Here is an 18,634-nt window from a genome sequence, read left to right as displayed (position 1 = left end):
GAATATATAAATCAGAATACTCAATATTGTTAAGATGTCAGTTCTCCCCAAATTGATCTGTAGATTGACTGAAATTCCTGTCAAACACCCAAAGGGTGTGAAAACTGACAAGCTGATTCACAAATTTATAGGAAAATAAATAGAAAAGCCAAAACAACTTTGAAAAAGAACAAAAAAAGAGGACTAGCACTATCTGATTTCAAAAATTATTGTAAATCTACAGTAATCAAGATAGTGTGGTACTGGCATAATGACGGACAAACAGATCAGTGGAACAGGATAGAGAATCCAGAAATGGAGCCACACATATATGGACAATTGATTTTTGACAAAGGCTCAAATGCAATTCAGTGGATGAAGGATTGACTTTTCAATAGATGATGCTGGAACAACTTAAATCCACATTCAAAAAAATGAAATTGGATGGACCCACATACAGAATTTAACTCAAATAGATCATAGATCTAAATGTAAAACTTAAAAATATAAAAATTCTAGGAGAAAAAATTTTTGACTTTATGTTAGTCAAGGATTTCTTGAATATGACACTAAAAGCACAGTTCATTTAAAAAATGGCAAATTGGACTTCATCAAAATTAAAACTTTGCTCTTTAATAGATGTTTATAAGAGAAAGAAAAGAGAAGCCACATACTCAAAGAAAAACTTTCAAAACATATGTCTAGTAAAGGACTTACATCTAGAATGTATAAAGAACAACACACAAAACTCAGTGATAAAAAAGATTTGAACAGACGTTTACAGGAGATGATATACAGGTGGCAATCAGGCACGAGAAGATTTTCAACATCATTTATTCATTAGCAAAATGCAATAAAATGTAATTAAAACCACAGTGAGATATTACTACACACTTATTAGAATGGCTGAAATTTTAAAAACTGGCCATACCAAGGGTTGGCAAGGATGTGGAAGACTTGAACTCTGACAAGCTGCTGATGGAAATGTAAAATTGTACAACCATTCAGGAGATAGTTTGGCAGTTTCTCAGCAAGTCAAACATGGTCTAGCCGTTCCACTTCTAGGTATTTACTCAAAAAAAAAAATTAAAGCATTTATCAATGCAAAGTTTTGTACATGAATGCTTATCGCAGCTTTATTTGTAATAGCCCTAAACTAGAAATAACCCAAACGTCCATCATCAGGAAAATAGTTAAACAAAATGTTATATATCCATATGATATGTACTATTCAGCAATAAAAAGTGAGCTACTGATATTTGCAACAATATGGATGAATCTCAAAACAATTATGCTGGGTGAAAGAAATCAGATAAAAAAGAGTAAGTACTGTATGATTCCATTCATGTAAAACTCTAGAAAATGCAGAGTAATTGATAGTGACAGAAAGTAGATCAGTATTTGCTTTGGAGATGGCATGGGGAAGAGTGGTATATTATGAGGTGGCATGATAAAACTTTGGGGATGCTGGCTATAATTACCATCTTGGCTGTGCTGATGGTCTCATGAGTGTATACAAATATTGAAACTTAACTAATTGTACATATTAAATATGTGCTGTTGGTTATATGTCAGTTACACATCAATAAAGTTGTTTTTTTAAAAAAGATCCCCATATCCAACATCTCCTGGCCCCATTTTATTGATGAGAAAATTGAGGCCTGAGGAAAAGAGAACTGTTCCAAAGTCATACCACTCGTCCAATGCAGAGGAGTTAGTGAAGCTTCTGGATAAAAATAGAGGGGCTCCTGGTAGAAAACATCTTTTTAATAAGATACATTGGTCCACTTCTCTCAGCCCATTCCCTTCTCTATGTCAAGCACTGTACCAGATGTGCTTTATTTTCTGTTTGAAAACCTGATTTTCAAAAAGCTTCTACACAGCAAAAGGAACAACCATAAAAATGAAAAGGCAACCTGCAGAATGGGAGGAAATATTCGCAAACCATATATCTGATAAGGTGTTAATATTCAAAATACGTAAGGAACTTAACTCAGTAACAAAACAAGCAAACCATAAAAAATAGCCTGATTTAAAAATGGGCCTGAATAGACATTTTTTCCAAGGAAAATATACAAATGGACAACAGGTATATATGAAAAGGTGCTCAGCATGACTAATCGTCAGAAAAATGCAAGTCAAAATCACACCTGTTAGAATGGCAATTTTCAAAAAAACAGAAGGTAAGTATTGGTGGGAATGTAAATTGGTACAGCCACTATGGAAAACAGTGTGGAGTTTCCTCAAAAAAATTAAAAATAAAACTACCATATGGTCTAGCAATCCCACTTCTGGGCACTTATCCAAAGGGAATGAAGTTCGTATCCTGAAGAGAGAGCTGCACTCTCATGTTCATTGCAGCACTATTCACGATAGCCAAGGTAAGGAAACAACCTAAGGGTCCAGCGATGGATGAATGGATAAAGAAATTGTGGTACATCTGCTATTTGCAACAGCACGGATGAACTTGGAAGACATCATGCTAAATGAAATAAGCCAGACACAGAAAGACAAATACTGCGTGATCTCACTTATATGTGGAATCCGAAAAAGTCAAACTCTTAGAAGCAGAGAATAGAATGGTAGTTGTCAGGGGCCAGGGGGTGGGGAAATGACAGATGTTGATCAAAGGATACCAAGTTTCTATTATCAGATGAGCAAGTCCAGGGGATCTAATGTACAACGTGGGTGGTGATGGATGTATTAACTAGATTACAGTAATCATTACATTCTATACATATATCAGATCATCAGATTGTACACCTTGAATATATTCCATCTTTGACTATTAGATATTCTTTCTAAACTGTTGGTGTCCTCAAGTGGGTTTAGTCACTTTTGAATGCCTAGGTTGTTTCTTCGAAAAGTACCACCCTTACATTAGTCTTGAATTCTGTGAGGATTCAAACTCGGTATTAATTGGAATGGACTTATTTGTTGTTCTAGGTCTGAATCGTTTGCTTACCAATGGCTCCTATGAAGCTGCATTTCCCCTGCACGAGGTATTGTGCTGTCTTTAGTCTGTATCTTTCTTTCACCTTCTTGTTACTAAAATCAGCTTCTCGGGATAGTCATTAATTGAATTTGTTGATATGACATTTGTTCAGAATCAATTTAATTTGTTCAGTGCGTAATAAGGACGGGTCTACTTGCATCGTCATATCTCTCCAACAGCATAGATTTATTTCCGTTCTGTGTCCTTTTATGTAATCGCAAGAATACATAAAGAAGAGTGACTCAGAATGAATTCAGAGGAATGGCTTAGGGACTCTAAGTCATAAAGTTAAAAAGGCATTGAAAATTTGCATGAGGCACCAGACCCAGGGGGAAAATGTTCTTGAAATATATAGTCTTTGCAACAAATAGATTTATAGCTATTCCTTGAAAGGGTGGGAGGAAGCCATCTTGCAAAATCTCTGGTAACCAGAGGGTGATAAATGGAAATTAATAGTATTGGACTCATCACTGCTCACTTAAGACGTATAAATGTTGATATTCTCTTTATGTACTACATGGTCTTTATCATACATAATGACTTTCATAAGTATAACTGTGATTACTCTTAACTATATTTCCCCCAATAGATCTTGGATGGTTTGACCAAGAATTCTCCTACATACGCATTTTCAGAAATATAATCTTCATGATTCTTGAGATATTATTGTCATTTGCATGGTATTGAGCCCCAACTCCAGGTCACTGTATGACACAAAGAATACAAAGATAAATGTCATAATCTTTGCCCTCTGGGACCTCACCAACCATCCAGGATGAAACTCCTGTTAGAGTGATCTTCAGTTTGCCAATATACTTTGGAGGACAGTTTCAACTCACATAAATGGCAGCTCTTTCCAAACACAGTTTTTGACTGTCTTACAATGTTTCTTCTCATTATTTTAAAACCAAGATGGTGTAAAAGGTGAAGCAGGATTTTTAAACCATATTTATTAAGAAAACTAAGTGCTGCGGTCTGAGACCCTGGTTATAGATTGCTAGGAAACATTTTTGGAATGCTCCTTTTAGTATGACAGAAGCAAACATTTTGACACAAAGGTTTGCTACAGCCACACACAGTCATTTCTGAACTCTAAAGACAGATTTCCCCCAAAAACATCACGTAGCTTCCTGTAGTAATTATTTGGCATTGCCCAGAAAAGGGTTGCAGTGAAAACTCATCCTCCCCACTCCCAGCCCTGACCCATGGTTAAGCAGTGTCTGAGCAATGGTAGGTGGGCAGAAACCTCTGTGCAGGGGAGTGGGTGGGCACAGGGGTGTCTGGGGAGATGTAGCCACAAACCCCACAGAGTAACTCATAGCCTTCTGTATGGCTCATATCTCAGGAAAGCCCTGTATTCTATGAGAAGAGAAATTCCAGATTAGTAATAGCAGCAGCAATAACATCCTTGCTCTTTTGACTTTTTACTCTCAGTTTAATTTGATTATATTATTTAACCTCATAATAACCTACAGAGGCAGGAAGGACAGATATTGTTGCTCTTGCTTCATGTTAAAAATTTAAATAGAGATTTAAAGAAAGGTTAACTCTCCTCTAAGTCACATAGTGAGTGGATGGTTGAGCTGAGACTAACCTGAATTTCTTTACTCCCAGTTCTGTGCTCTTTCCACTAAGAAGGGACTTCTCAGGTTAATGTGAATAACTAGTTTGCCTCCAGAAAGTACCTTTTCTGTTTGTGAAGCTAGCATTGCCATGAACTGACCTCAGAAAAACACCTTTTTGGCCCTGGTCTCCTCCTCATTTGTTCAATGAGCAGGTTGAATTATATGTGAATTATTAGAATTCCAAGGTGATTTCCAGCTTCTACATTCTAGACTTTTCTTGCAACAAGCAGCTCTGGCTGCTTACCAACTACTCTATCTTGAAAGAAGTAGGGAAAAGAACTGAAAGTCTCGGGCATGGTCTCCATAACAGACACTTTATTCACTCAAGCCACAGAAGAAATCTAATGAGGCAGATATTATTAGTTCTATTATGGATTAGAAAACCAAGGCTCAGAACATTTAGCAGGCTTTTCCAAGTCCTCCTAACTAAAAAGTAGCAGAACTGAATTTGAACTCAGTTCAAACCTGCCTGATTCCAACAATCACACACTTTTTTACTAAACATCATCATCAGCAGGACAATGTACAGAATAACTAATGAAACTTCCTTCCCTTTAATAGAGAGGATCCCTTCCCACCCCCCCCACCCCCCTCATATCACCCCTATTGCTACTCCTGCTGTAAGAGACTAGTATTACCATCACTGTTTCCTTATGGCTTTTGTGGGTATTACCTCACTGGCAGTGGTGTTTTCATCCCAGGGAAGTTACAGAAGTAAAAACTCCATTCGAACCCATGGAGCAGAAAACCACCGACATCTACTCTATGAATGCTGGGCCTCCTGGGGCGTGTGGTATAAATATCAGCCTTTGGATCTTGTAAGGTGAGTTTTTAACCAGCTGCAAATAGAAAGCTTGCACAGAGTGATTAGGGCAGACTGTCAGCTAGGACAAGCCATCACTGGAGAAAAAAGGTTCTGAAATGCACAGCTGTTGCTCAAATTTGGCTTTGCAGGATCATCCTCATTAAAGGACGTTGGTCTTTCTTCCTAAATCTGCCATTCTTCTGAAGAGGACAGTGTCTCCTCCAAAAGGGCCTTAGGGAGGGGCCCAGGGAGGGGCATGTGAGTTTAGCCAGGCCTCCCTCAAGACTCCATAAGGAGCAGGTCGCCCAGGAGACTCTGACAAATCCTCCTGTAGAAGGGTAACGCTGCTTACGTATATTAGTAATGAAATGGAATATTAGTTACCATTATGCAAATAGGGCATATGAGGTACTGTTATTCCAGTACATTTCAGTCTTATTTTAATTTTCATTTAAATCTAATAACCTTTAAAGATCGTTTTAATCTGCAGGTCAAAAAGTATGTCAGCTTTTAACCTACGATCATTGTGCTGTGAAAACATATGTTTTTTAACTATCTGTATCTGCTCAACCTTCTGCCATGGCAGTATTATGCTCAGACATCTCATTATTTATTTAGAGACTGGTTATTAAGGTTGGGTGATAACAATCCATACTTCATAGATTCCTTATTAAAAAGAAAGTCATGTCTCATTTCCTCGACTAGCTGGATACATTTCATTTGTGCCAGGGTTCTGAAAAAATGAGCCCAAAGGGCAGAAAAAAAGACAACTCACTTTATATTTCAAACCCCTGGGTAGTCTCTTCCCACCAGAGCCTGTTACCTTGTTACCAAGTGTTTACTCCCCATGTTCCAAGGACATTGATGAACTGTGTCCCATTGTCTGTGTTGGTAACAAATAATCCAGGTGATCTGGGTGAGTGGAAAATATTTCCTGATATGAGATTATTTGTCTTTAACCAGACTCAATGCATGATAAACGGGGGTGGGGGGAAGTAAATTCTCTCCCAGCCTCAGTTTCATATTACAGGATTACACTGATTAAAAATTACAGATAATTGCTGCAGGCAAAACATCTCTTGTCTATGACAGTGTTTTGATTAAGACTTTGCAGTTAGTCAGTGAGTATTAATTAACTGCCCATTGTGTTTCTAGAACTGTGCTAAGTACTATTGGCAAAGACAAACTATTGGCATTGAGAAACTCAGTTTCTTTTAGGAACAGAGGCCCTGCATACTTGAGACAACTAGAAAAAAAATACAAGACTATACATGATCAGGTAAAATGTGTGACAGAAGCCATAGTTTTTTCAACAATTCAGAAAAAATGAAAAAGATGGATGTGAGTCAGCACCCTTGTGGAAGTCTCTGCAGAGCTGATCCCTGGAAGAGCAGTGGGATTTGTGCTGGCCCAAAGGACGGGGGATGAAAAGCACAACCAAGCCTCAAGTAGAAAGTTTTGTAGCTTCTAGGGAATCTCATCTCTTAAATAGTTCTTGTCCTGTAGATTTTACTTCCTCCATATTTCTTGAATCTGGCCACACCCCACCATCTCTGCCACTCCTGCTGTCTTCACCTGTTACCTAGACTGTGACAGCTGTCCCCTCCTCCTTGGTCTCCTTTTTCCCACTCTGGCCTTTTTCAATGCATTCTGTGTTCACAGAATAAGCTTGTGTATAATCATGTGCTTTTATTGACGGGCTAATTTTATTTCTGCTATAGAGTAGTAGGAGGAGAAATTTAAGCCCAGAGCCTAGATTTGATCAAATGCTCCATTCTCTTGGCTTACCTCGTCTGCATTTTACCAAGAAGGCCACTACAGAGTAAAAGGATGGAACAGAGTGTTATAATGCTTACCTTTGCATACTTCACTGTAATTTGCAAGGCTGCTGTGTCTTAAACAGGAGGTACTTTGGAGAGAAGATCGGGCTGTATTTTGCCTGGCTGGGCTGGTACACCGGCATGCTCTTCCCAGCTGCCTTCATTGGATTGTTTGTCTTCTTGTACGGAGTCACCACCCTGGATCACTGCCAAGTCAGGTACAGGCAGCTCTTGGGTGAATCTGCCTTCGCTTAGAGATGGCTGTCTGTGTTTTGGGGGTGTTCACTGACTGTGGTCACACTTAGCTTTTCACTCTTTCTTCCTAATCTCTCATGGAACAATTCGAAAGGTTCGATTCACTAGGTCACCTTCATCCATTGCCCTTGCCACTGTGGTCTTCAGCTACCACGAAAACCAAAGTTACACTCACAGACATACAAGCCACTATGCATCCACAGAACAAATCACTATCGTTCACTCGTTGAGTGCTCTTTCTCTGGTATTTTCACTTTCTTTCACTTGATACTGCAAAATAGTGAGCTAACAATTCTTTTTATGAATTCTATGCTTTTACAAGAACCCTTTATACCCAGGCTAGAAAGACATCTCATCAATGTGCTAGTGCTTTGGGAATGGTTCAAAACTGACAAATGTTATCTTGGTTTTCAATCCAGAATATAGTATGAGGTATTCATAGGGATTTTATTGCAAGGCTGGGCAAAGATCTTAAATAGTAAATGTGCCTTTTAAAACTTATTGCAAAAATAAAAGTGAGTGATTGAGCCTCCCACCTACAAAAATATTTTACTTCCTGGTGAAATGTAGTTTTCTCCCAGGACAGGACTAAATACCCTAGTTATTTTTAATTATTGCTCCATTATTAGTTTTAGCATATCATGCACATAGAGATAGAGGCAGGCATTTTTAGATATTTTGTTGTTCTAATAATTCAGTATGAAATTGCTTTAGACCTGTGAAATGTCTGGAAGGATTTTTGTATAATTTGGAGTGTAACAACCAATGTTTTGCTTCATATATTTTCCTGAATTTAACTTATTAATATGTAAAGCCAAGGAACAGCATCGTAAATAAGTAGGTTTATCAGATTATTAAAATGTGAAAGAACTTGTTTACATTAATAACAGATAAGACTTAGAATCTTCTGAGAGCAAAAATTTAATCTACTAGGTTTTATTTACCAGTTGAAACATTCTGGTGAAGCTGGAGGGGAAAAAATGTTACATATCATCAAAAAGCAGTCCTTTTCTGTTTTCTTTTTCAGTAAAGAAGTCTGCCAAGCTACAGATATCATCATGTGTCCTGTGTGTGATAAATACTGTCCATTCATGAGGCTGTCAGACAGCTGTGTTTATGCCAAGGTAATTTCAAATATGCAGCTTTTTAGGTGGATTGAATTTAACATACACCTTCCTGAGGGATGGTGGCTAACTATAATCTTTTTGTCATTTCCAGTCTTTGATTCTCAAGTTAATGTTGTGGCATGGACTTATCTTTATCATTCAGTATTCTAATACAAATATCTTTCTAAATATATATGTATTAAAAAGATATGGCTCTAGATACCTTCACAAGAAATTGCAGCATGGTACCATGCAAAGAGCACAGCTGTTAGAATTAGAGAAAGTTAAGTTCAAATTTTGACTCTGCATTTACCACTTGTCTGTGTGGGAACAAGTTATTTAACTTCTCTGAGCTTCAGTTTTCTCATCTGTAGAACATGATGCTTATTTGACATGATTGTTATACGTGAGATAAGATATGTACTGAGCACAGTACTTAGCAAATGGTAAGATCTCAGTTAATGACAGCTACTGTCATTTTCTTCCTCTTTATCATTGTTATTGTCAAAAAGACCTTGGTTCAAGGCTAGCTCAGCTACTCAGCTCCTTGACCTTACACAGGTGCAGTCTTTCTGAGACTGAGCTTTCTCATCTTGAAAATGCAGGCAACTCGTCCTTGAAACTACATCTCCTGTCTGGGTAACTACCAACAGGTTGTTGGCGGTCTGCTTATGAATATATACCCATTCTACACAGCACTGCACAGTCATAAACTTCTGAATGTCATATAGTATGTTTTCATTTAAGCTTTTTTCTATAAAATAAAATATTTGTTAAAATAAGTAGTATAAATACATTGCTAAATTTTAAGATGTCCATAGTCTATAAAACTAAAGATAGAATGTTAGAGTAAGATTTAAATGAACATAATTTTCTAGATACTATAACTTTGACAATTAAGTTTACCGTTATTTTATTTAATCCTATTTTTTGGTTATAGATAATAAACTTCTTTCTTTCATTTGTGATGCTTCACATGATGAAAATTCTTTGGATTGTACTCGGTTTCTTAAAAGTAGTACTGCAGTGTTAACTTAGCTCGAATCTTGTGATATGAGACCGTGCCTTGCTTTTCTATTGGTATTCACATCTCACTGTTTTGTTTCTCTTTACCATCTTGTATAAAGGAAAAATTGCTTTCACTTTAATTATCTTCTTTCTCTACTTTTCTTTTTTTGTTTTTTTATTTTAAATTTTTATTTATTATTAGCATATTTATTAGGTGGCAAAAAATGTCACACAGTAAAGACATCATTTCACAAGTAATCTGTATATAATCTGTTGTAGAAGGCGAAAAAAAACCTTGTTGAATTTTTTAAATTATAAAAATAAAACATTGCCTGAAATTACTTCTTTGTGACTAAAACCTTTGGCTTGTTAAAAATAAAATTTTGGTACAAGTAGTGAAAAATATATATTTATGATTGCACAATGTCTTTCAATGCATTTGAAAAAGTCATTCATATTTATTGTCATATTATTTTCCTTAAGAAAAAAAGTTGTCATTTCATAGCTCTGCAAACACCACACAATGCCACCAATGTTTTGTAATTTCAATAATAAAAACATTAAAATAAATAAATAAATAAATAAAATAAAATGCAGGCAACACCTCCCCTCTCTGCCCCACCCTACTGGCATGTCCTGAGGACTGAAGAGAGTATATATGAAAGTACTTTGAAAAAAACAAATACATGGCACCATTATTTCTATCACATGTTATTGCATGGCCCCTTCTCATGGTATGTCTTAATTTACTAAAAGTATTAGACACGTTCATCAAATTCCTAGAGTTTTTTTTACATAGGGGCCGAGTCACTAATGCAAAACAATAGCTGGAGTGTGGGTTGATGAAGATTTTTCCAAGACCCACTGCCTGTTGGTTTGCCCAGATTCCAAGTATAAAATGAGTTGGCAGATTTTATTGAACCTCTGTAATTACTGCAGCCAGGATCTATCTAACTACTCTGTTGGCATTGCAGAGTTTTGTTTTAAATGAGAGCACATTTGCTAGGCAGCCCAGGAGCCCGCCTCTCCATAAAGTCTTAGCACTGCAGGTGACCAGTCCATGAGGGAAGAGCCCAATTCGCAGCAGTGATCTGTGATTTTAGAGAGATTTGGGCTCTTAGTATGTGTTGCAAGGGACCAACAAGTAAAAATGCTGTCCCTATCTTTGGAGAACATACAGATAGACCCGAGTACATGAGGACAAATTTAAGAGTGACCTCTGGAAACAGAGATTTGGTGAGGATCAAGAGTTTGGTAAGTAAGTACTATAATTTTAAAGGTCATGAGATAAGCCTGAACAACGAAAGGTACTGGGGTGTCTCACACTATGTGAGCACAAAGCCCTCCAGGCCCCCAGGTGTCTCTCTCCGCCCACCTGTGTACGTGATCATTTTGCAGACAGGTTCTCTTCACACAATGGGGAAGGAGGCTGCTGACTGCCTTGGTTCCAGGCTTATATCTTTCTTCCTTTAGCCCCATATGCATATTTTTAGGCTTATTTTAAACTCTTGGTGTACTGTGATGGAATGTGTGCTATTTCAGAAATGTATGTTGCCCTAGTTGGGAATTTTGGGGGGGGCGTGGGGAAGGAATTGTCTTCCCAGATATTTTGTTATTTTGGCCTTCAGGTTCTTTTTCCCTGGAGGGAGCCACTTTGGCTAAGGGTCCGAGGCTGGGCCCAGGTCTGTAAGTCCTGGTGAGTAACAGAGAGAGCAGGACAATGTGCCCTAGGCTCCACTACACGGGGGCTTCAAAAAGGTCATGGAAAGATTGATATTATGTTTCAATTCTGTTTTTCCACAAGCTTTTTAAGGTACCCTCGTATGTGCTACCACTCCACCAGAGGACTTCTCTGCTCAGAGTTTCATTTTTAGACCTGCTTCATACAAAGCAATTTTGGGAGGAGGCACTCTCCTTTGATTGTAATCTGCCAGCCCTGGGGTTTAGAGGCATGGACTGGGGTGTGAATGCTGCAGGGCAGCTGTCCAGGCAGCACCTACATTCATCAATGCCTCAACCAAGCAGGACTCTGAACGTCCCTTAGTATTACCCCAAGAATACTTACCCCTGTGGTTTGGCCTGGTGTAGCTGATTTCTGAGGGAGGGAAACTAATTGTCCAATGACCATTTGAGGGAGAGGCTGGAGTAGAGCTATCTGTCCCCACACGCCACCACCATCACAGACACACGCATGCACACACACACATGCAGCACACACACACATGCAGCACACACACATACATGCATCAATTTAAGGCAACCTTCTGTCTCCTCTGGGGTTTCTCAGGGTCTTTGTTTGGTTTTTGTGTTTTGTGAGTTCCTGGAACCTACTGTCATGCTTCTCTAAGGTTGATTTTGCCAGAGTGTACCATCAGCCTAAGCTAGCTTACCATCTTATTAGGAACCAGAAGTCCCTATCAGCTCACCCCTCCTGATTCACATACTCCCAAATGGATAACTGCAGCAAAAAATGGTCCCTCTCCAAATGTTTGCATATTGGTCCCAGAGAGAGGACTCTTGTTCTGTTTTGAGCCATGAGCCCGTTGGGGCCAGCATGAAAGAGATGTTACCTGGAGAAAGGAGAATGGAGGAAGGATGATCTGGACAACCAAAACAGTGACAACCGTAATCCATTCCAGAAGGTACACTAATGATGCAAGCTACAACTTCCACCAGCTCCCAGTAAATACCCTGATAGAGGGTGCAGACCAACCTCAGACCACTGGAACTTTCAAGCTTGACTTAATGACAAGTGCTCGGTGGTGTATACAGCTTGACACTCCCTCTGGCATAGGAGACAAATAGGTTTCAGATGTTTGTCTCACATTAGGTGTTTGGATACTGCCTATCTCTCCTATATCCAAAGAAAGAGAAGGCATAAGCTTTTCGCATAATCTGAAATACTTCACACTGTGATATAACAGCACAAGCCCTGTTTATACTTGGCACATTCTCCAAGGGACAGTAAAGTATACTTTATAGGGAACTATAAAATACCAAAAAAAGGTTATGCTTTATGAACCTATCAGTCATCATTTTGACTTGGCATGGATATTGGTGTGATTTATACTGCAGGTGAAAATGAATTTGGCAGTTTTGCAGTAAAAATAGATAATTTTGCTTTCTGCTGTGGTGTTTGCAACAGTATATATTATTCTAGTGATAAAGTGTTGCTAGCTGTCATTGTGTCATGTGCAGTAGGTAAATATAGTGATTACCAGAGGCTTTAATAAAGGTGGAAGTGTATTTTGTTAATCCTTCTGTTCTCTCTCCTTTATAATGCTGAAATCCAGAAGGCAGCCCAGAAAATGTTTGCTCACAACTACACAAACAAAATGGCCATGTTTCCAAAGTGAATAAATGAGTCATTGAAAACAATTGTTGGAAATCTTTAAAGCACCAACAATAATACCTTTCTGGTCCTATATATAATTACACCCAAATACATATGTACATGTATAAGAGTTTTTATAGTACACAAAAGGGAATTCTTAGAGCACTATTGGGGCTGCTGATAAATGTTCAACTAAATGATACCAACATAAAGGGAACAAATTCTCTCTTCCATTTCTTTCTTTCTTTCTTTTTTTTTTTTTTTTTGACCGGTAAGGGGATTGCGACCTTCGGCACGGTGTCGTCCGCACCACGCTCAGCCAGCGAGTGCACCGGCCATCCCTTCCCTATATTCACATGGGATCCAAACCCATGGCCTGGTAGCGCCGCACTCTCCCGAGTGAGCCACGGGGCTGGCCCCTTCCATTTCTGAACTATTTCACAGTTATAGGAATGCCTTCTTACTTATGATCCAAAAGGAATATCCCCCAAAGAAATCCTGCAAAACTTATTGTATCATCACAGCTATTTTTACAAAATTTTAAAGAAATGTGACTTGAAATATCGTATATGAGAAATTAGCTTAACTCTGATTTGTGTTATTCCCAGGTAACCCACCTTTTTGACAATGGAGCCACTGTCTTCTTTGCTGTTTTCATGGCAGTCTGGGGTAAGTGTTCTGCAGCCGTAAAACTTGCATTCCCCTCATATGCTCAATGATATACTCCTTCAGAAGTCTCACTTTGGATGTGAAAAGAAGGTGAGTAAATTGAGTTGTCTGTTCTGTTAGCAACAAGCTTGTAAATGGTTTATTTGGTTTATTTTAAAAACAATATTCGAGAGGAGAAATGTCTGAATTCTCTTCTCTTAAACCTTCAACAATCTCATCAGCACTCCATTATTCAAATAAAATTCACTTTCTGTTGGAGACAAAAATAAAGCTTATAGTACACCAAAAGTTCTGGGGAGAACCAAATACTCCTCTCGATATATAGAGGACTTTCTATTATGAGTGGCTAATGTGTGTATACCTACCTCTGGCTTTCTTCCAGCTCTAGACAAAATGACCCCCTACAACAAGAGCTACTTATAGGACTGAACTGAGTCTTTCAATACCCTTCAAGCTAATAGACCCATCGCACAAGATGGGATGGAAACACTCAAATCTGTGGAAGCAGTAGGACTGGGTTAAAATCCCAACTTCTCTCCTTACTAGGTTGTGCCATTTCATGCAAGTTGCTTGACCCACCTCTTTGTAAAATGGGTTTAATAATATCTAAGTAGTCAAATAATTAGAAAGCTTTAATTTAATGGTATGGAAAAAAGTCTGGACAAATGCATAATAAACGGTTAATGGTGGTTACCTTTGGAGAGGAAGATTTGTAGAAGCATAAGTGAACAACGATGAGAGACAGGCTTTTTATGCTATATTCAGTTTGGTTTGAATTTTTACATTGATTATGCATTTATCCTATAACTTAAAATGCCAAAATCTGAATTTTGAAGTTACAAAACTCTAAGCTTAAGCTTATCTTGTTCCTTATGTCTGGAATGAATGTTGAAATCTTCCCCATCTTTCAGGGCCCAGCTGAAATCTCATCTACTCCAGCCAGAATTTGGTTTCCTCCTTTGAACTTCCATAACATTTGCTTTCTGTCTTAGGGCACTTATAATTATTTGCTTACACGACTCATCTTCCCTGATATAATTATGGTCCTCAAGGACCATTAAGGTCATCAGAGATTTCATGCATTTCTTTTGGGGATACAGGGATTCAATGTGTATTTGTTGTATGGATGGATGGAAGGAAAGTAGAAAAGAGAGAAGGGGAAAGAGAAATAAATTACCAAAATGATTTATTTATGATACAATGAATGCATTTAAATGGTCTTTTTTGATAAGTATAAATATAAAACCTAGTTCTCTTGAAGAGGCTTGTTGTAGATATATTATATTCCTCACATAGAGGTCATCAATGGAAAATTGTCCCACCCACCACAGCTCTGTGGAAGGGACATGTTTTGAGCTCTGTAATTCCATCCCCTCTCAGCCAGTAGGCTTTTGACTCAGGATCAGTCAAACCACGGGCTGGTGAGTGGCCTGGGAGAAAGCCTGAGATCTGCCCAGACAGGAACTAGTAGTGCCCCCACCCTGATTCTTATTCTCAAGAATGTAGACTGGGAAATATGGAGTGAGATAGGGAGTTAGCAGCAGGAACTGACTGAAAGATGCATAGAGAAAAGGAATAGGGGAGGAAGAGAGAGAGAGAGATTGAGGTTGACCAGGTAGAAGCAGGGACCAGGAGGAATTATGAAGAAGCTGGAGTTATGAGAATCAGAACCTAAAAATAGGCAGAAGCAAAGACATAGTGGAAAAATATAGAATAGAGGATGCAGAAGCCAATTGGTAGCCAACTGGGAGAAAATGCAAGACAGTTCCCCAAGAGAAGCAAAGATAAAATGTAGCCAAGTCACATTATTAGTGGAGTATCAGGATGAAGACTCAGAGTCTCTTGTGGCTGAGGGCTCTCAAGCTGCTTGCTTCCATATCCTATCTCCGAATAGGCCCAGTCTTTGTTTCTATCGGATTCCTGCCTCTTTAGTGGACCTTGTGGAAAGCTATCGCTGTTTGTGCTACCCTTCATGCATTTCTGTCCCTTGCACATGACGGAAGCTAACCATAACAGAATCTTGGTTACAAGACTGAGCTCTCAGATCAAGAATGTGTGTATCTGGCTTTTCTAGAACATACTAGGATCAGTAACCATGATCAGGAAATATAGTAAGCCACCCAGTGTTTAAGTTTTGCCGTGGTTACAAATGAAGGACTTTGGAAAATTTCTTAAACCAGCGATTCCCAAACTTTTTCAGGTCACAGCACACGGAGAAAATGAAAATATTTGCACAGCCTACTGATGTACATGGAAGAGCCTGCTCGGGGCCAGGGATGGTTGCCCTAAGCGCCCTAGCCCCAGGCAGCCCCAAGGGTTGAGGGGATGATGATGGTGATGATGGTGATGATGATGATTGGCATACTAATTCGGAAGCTCTGCTTGGGCTACTAAATCTACTGTGTAATGAGTTAATGCCTCTTTATACAGAGTGGTATCCTCATCAGATTCTGAAAGAATTAAAACACAAAATTCCCTTACTCCTTTTAGTATTCTACCAATTTTAGATATAGTTGGGCTGAAATAATGGCTTCTCCCACAGTTTACCCCCTGAGACTGTATATAAGTAAAATCTGGATATAACGACATTTGTCTGTAAGGCAGAGGTTGTCATCTCTTCCCCGGTACCACCATTGTAAAAGGATTCACATCCCTTCTTTGCAAGTTGGAATGTCTACGCCGTGGGTAACAAATAGGTTTTATTTTATCTCCTTTCCAACCTCAGCTGACTGGTGGAGGCTGCCTGCAACATGGAGTTGAGAAGCTTCTGAGGTGGCAAGTGGGTGGATTGGAGATTTGACAGCCCTTGTGCTTTGAAGTACACTCAGTAAGATCCTGATAGATGTTTGGTAATAAACTTTGGGCACAAGGGAACATTTTAGGGCCACTCCAGGTAAGGCAAGCCTGGAATAATTCACCCTCTGAATTACTTTGTCTAAGTTGGCAACTTATTGCTTAAGTCTTGTTTTATTCCAAGATATGTGCTAGTTTGAGAAAAAGAATGATTTACTCCAAGTGTTTCTTTGTAGATAGGGATATGGCTTTTGTAGAAATCTGAAATAGACAATAGTAACAATTAAAATAATAGCATATATTTAATGAGTGCTTACTGTGTGCTGAACACTGTCCCAATTTTACATGTGTCATCTCATTCAATCTCTATAGCAACCTTTATAAATATGTACTATTATTATCCTCAGGTGGTAGCTAAGGAAACTTAGGCAATAGCCAGAAAGTGGCGAAGACAAGAGTCAAACCCCACAGTCTTATTAGCTCCTCTACTCTACTGCTAGGATCAGGAACTGCTTGTAATCATTTGCTTCTGCTTTGGAGACCTGAACTTAAGATAAAGGATTTATTCTCATCCTGCGCCCCATTTATACTGCTTCGAGGTGGTGATGTTCTATAAAAGCATGTCAGCTCTAATGGAGCTCAGTTTAATGGTCTCAGGATCACCTCTTATGATTGACAAGTTACAGCATTTAAGAAAACAAATGCACTCTATTTTCAGGAAATTGCTAGATACAGAGATGATGAGAACAGATGTAAGTGGTTTTCAAGACCTCTTAAGGGAGGTCTTGATGTATTTGTTTTGTTGCCTTTTGCTTTGTGTGTTCACAGAGAAACAATAAGGTTCCATTTGTCACCAGTTTGTAGCAGCTGGGGCAGACCTCTGTGTTGGGATGAATATTTTTACAGAACTCCACTGCCTTCATTCATGTTCACACGTGTGATAGCAGGGCACCCTGGGGACCCTCGAGTTATACTGCGAGCTGAGGGCTCTGGGCTTGAACTGCTACAGTGACTCTCATCAATGCTCATTTTTGTTCAGAAAGATTCAAGGGACAGTATAATTATGGACCAAATTAGCTTCTCTCCCTAGGGAAAAAAAATGAGTCATTAGGGAATGTGATGTTGGCAGAGACTTGTCAGGAAGCAGATTATCTCCCTCTGTTCTTTATTTCTGATTTCTTTTTTTTTTCTCCCTCCTTTTTTTTTTTCACTTTCAGTGTTGCCAGAAATTAATTATCCCCAGTAAACAAACAAAGCAAGGTCCTCGGAGCTCTCCAGTCAAAATGACAAGATTGTGGTTACTGTAGTGCAAATTCAAAGATTCTATATGATCCTGTTAGTAATTGGCAAATAAAGTATGTCTAATTTTTTAAAATAAATTTCATAATAACTGGCCTTTTGTTTCTAGATATTTATGCTAATTTTATCTTTTATAATCTTATCTATAGGTCCAACAAAAATAGTAATTGTATATTCAAAAATGAAAGGTATACCTTTACAGAATGCCTACCATGTGTACAGGCCCACTCATATATGACATTTCATCCATCTCTCATAACCCATTAGCAAGAAATTATTATCTCCATTTTATAGCTATGGATATTGAGGCTCAGAAATGTTCTGGAACTTGCCCGAGATTACCCGGGAGCTGATAAGTGGTGGAGTCTGATTTTAAGCCAGATGAGTCTGCCTAATTCCACAGCCATTCCAAAGTGTGTCCCCCATGTCCTGCACCTTCTATAGGGTATATTGATTAAGATCTCATTAACTCATCAGACTGGATACTCACTGTCACTGGGCACTGGTATACAAAAATGAGTAAGATGTGATTTCTGCCCTCAAAAACCTCATAGTATATTAAGAGAGAGTTGTTAATTATAATACAGGATGTTCAGTTCAATTTACAGTGGGCTAATGAGGGTCCATGCAGTCAACTTCCTGAGGCAAAAAGAAAAGCAGAAAAGGTTCACCCAAGAAAAGATACTGGAAACAAGTCTCACTTTTGCCAGGCAAAGGAGCAGGGTTGGAGGAGGTGCAGAAAACATTCCGAGCAGTAGACTGTATATTAGTTTCCTAGGGCTGCTGTAACAATGTACCACCAACTAGGTAGCTTAGAACAAGAGCAATTTATTCCCTCATGGTTCTGGAGGCTAGACATCCCAGATCAAAGTGTCGGCAGGGATGGTTCCTTCTGAGGGCTCTGAGGGAAGTATCTGTTCCATGCCTCTATCCAAGATTCTGGTGA

The 18,634-nt window shown here is 38.7% G+C and overlaps 1 protein-coding gene across 1 annotated transcript in view; it reads left to right on the top strand.

Moving 5' to 3' along the window:
• Positions 1–18,634, top strand: part of ANO4 (anoctamin 4) — a 196,115-nt gene that overhangs the window by 117,080 nt on the left and 60,401 nt on the right. Inside the window, exons 9-13 of the mRNA XM_063115638.1 lie at positions 2,926–2,981; positions 5,301–5,422; positions 7,308–7,442; positions 8,507–8,603; positions 13,536–13,596. Of these exons, the coding sequence (XP_062971708.1) occupies positions 2,926–2,981; positions 5,301–5,422; positions 7,308–7,442; positions 8,507–8,603; positions 13,536–13,596 (471 nt within the window). The remainder of the gene's footprint in view (positions 1–2,925; positions 2,982–5,300; positions 5,423–7,307; positions 7,443–8,506; positions 8,604–13,535; positions 13,597–18,634) is intronic.

The sequence above is a fragment of the Cynocephalus volans genome, chromosome 12 (assembly GCF_027409185.1).
Source record: "Cynocephalus volans isolate mCynVol1 chromosome 12, mCynVol1.pri, whole genome shotgun sequence".
NCBI classification, from domain to species: domain Eukaryota; kingdom Metazoa; phylum Chordata; class Mammalia; order Dermoptera; family Cynocephalidae; genus Cynocephalus; species Cynocephalus volans.
Note: the sequence above shows the minus strand (reverse complement) of the source record. Positions and strands in the feature narration are given on the sequence as shown.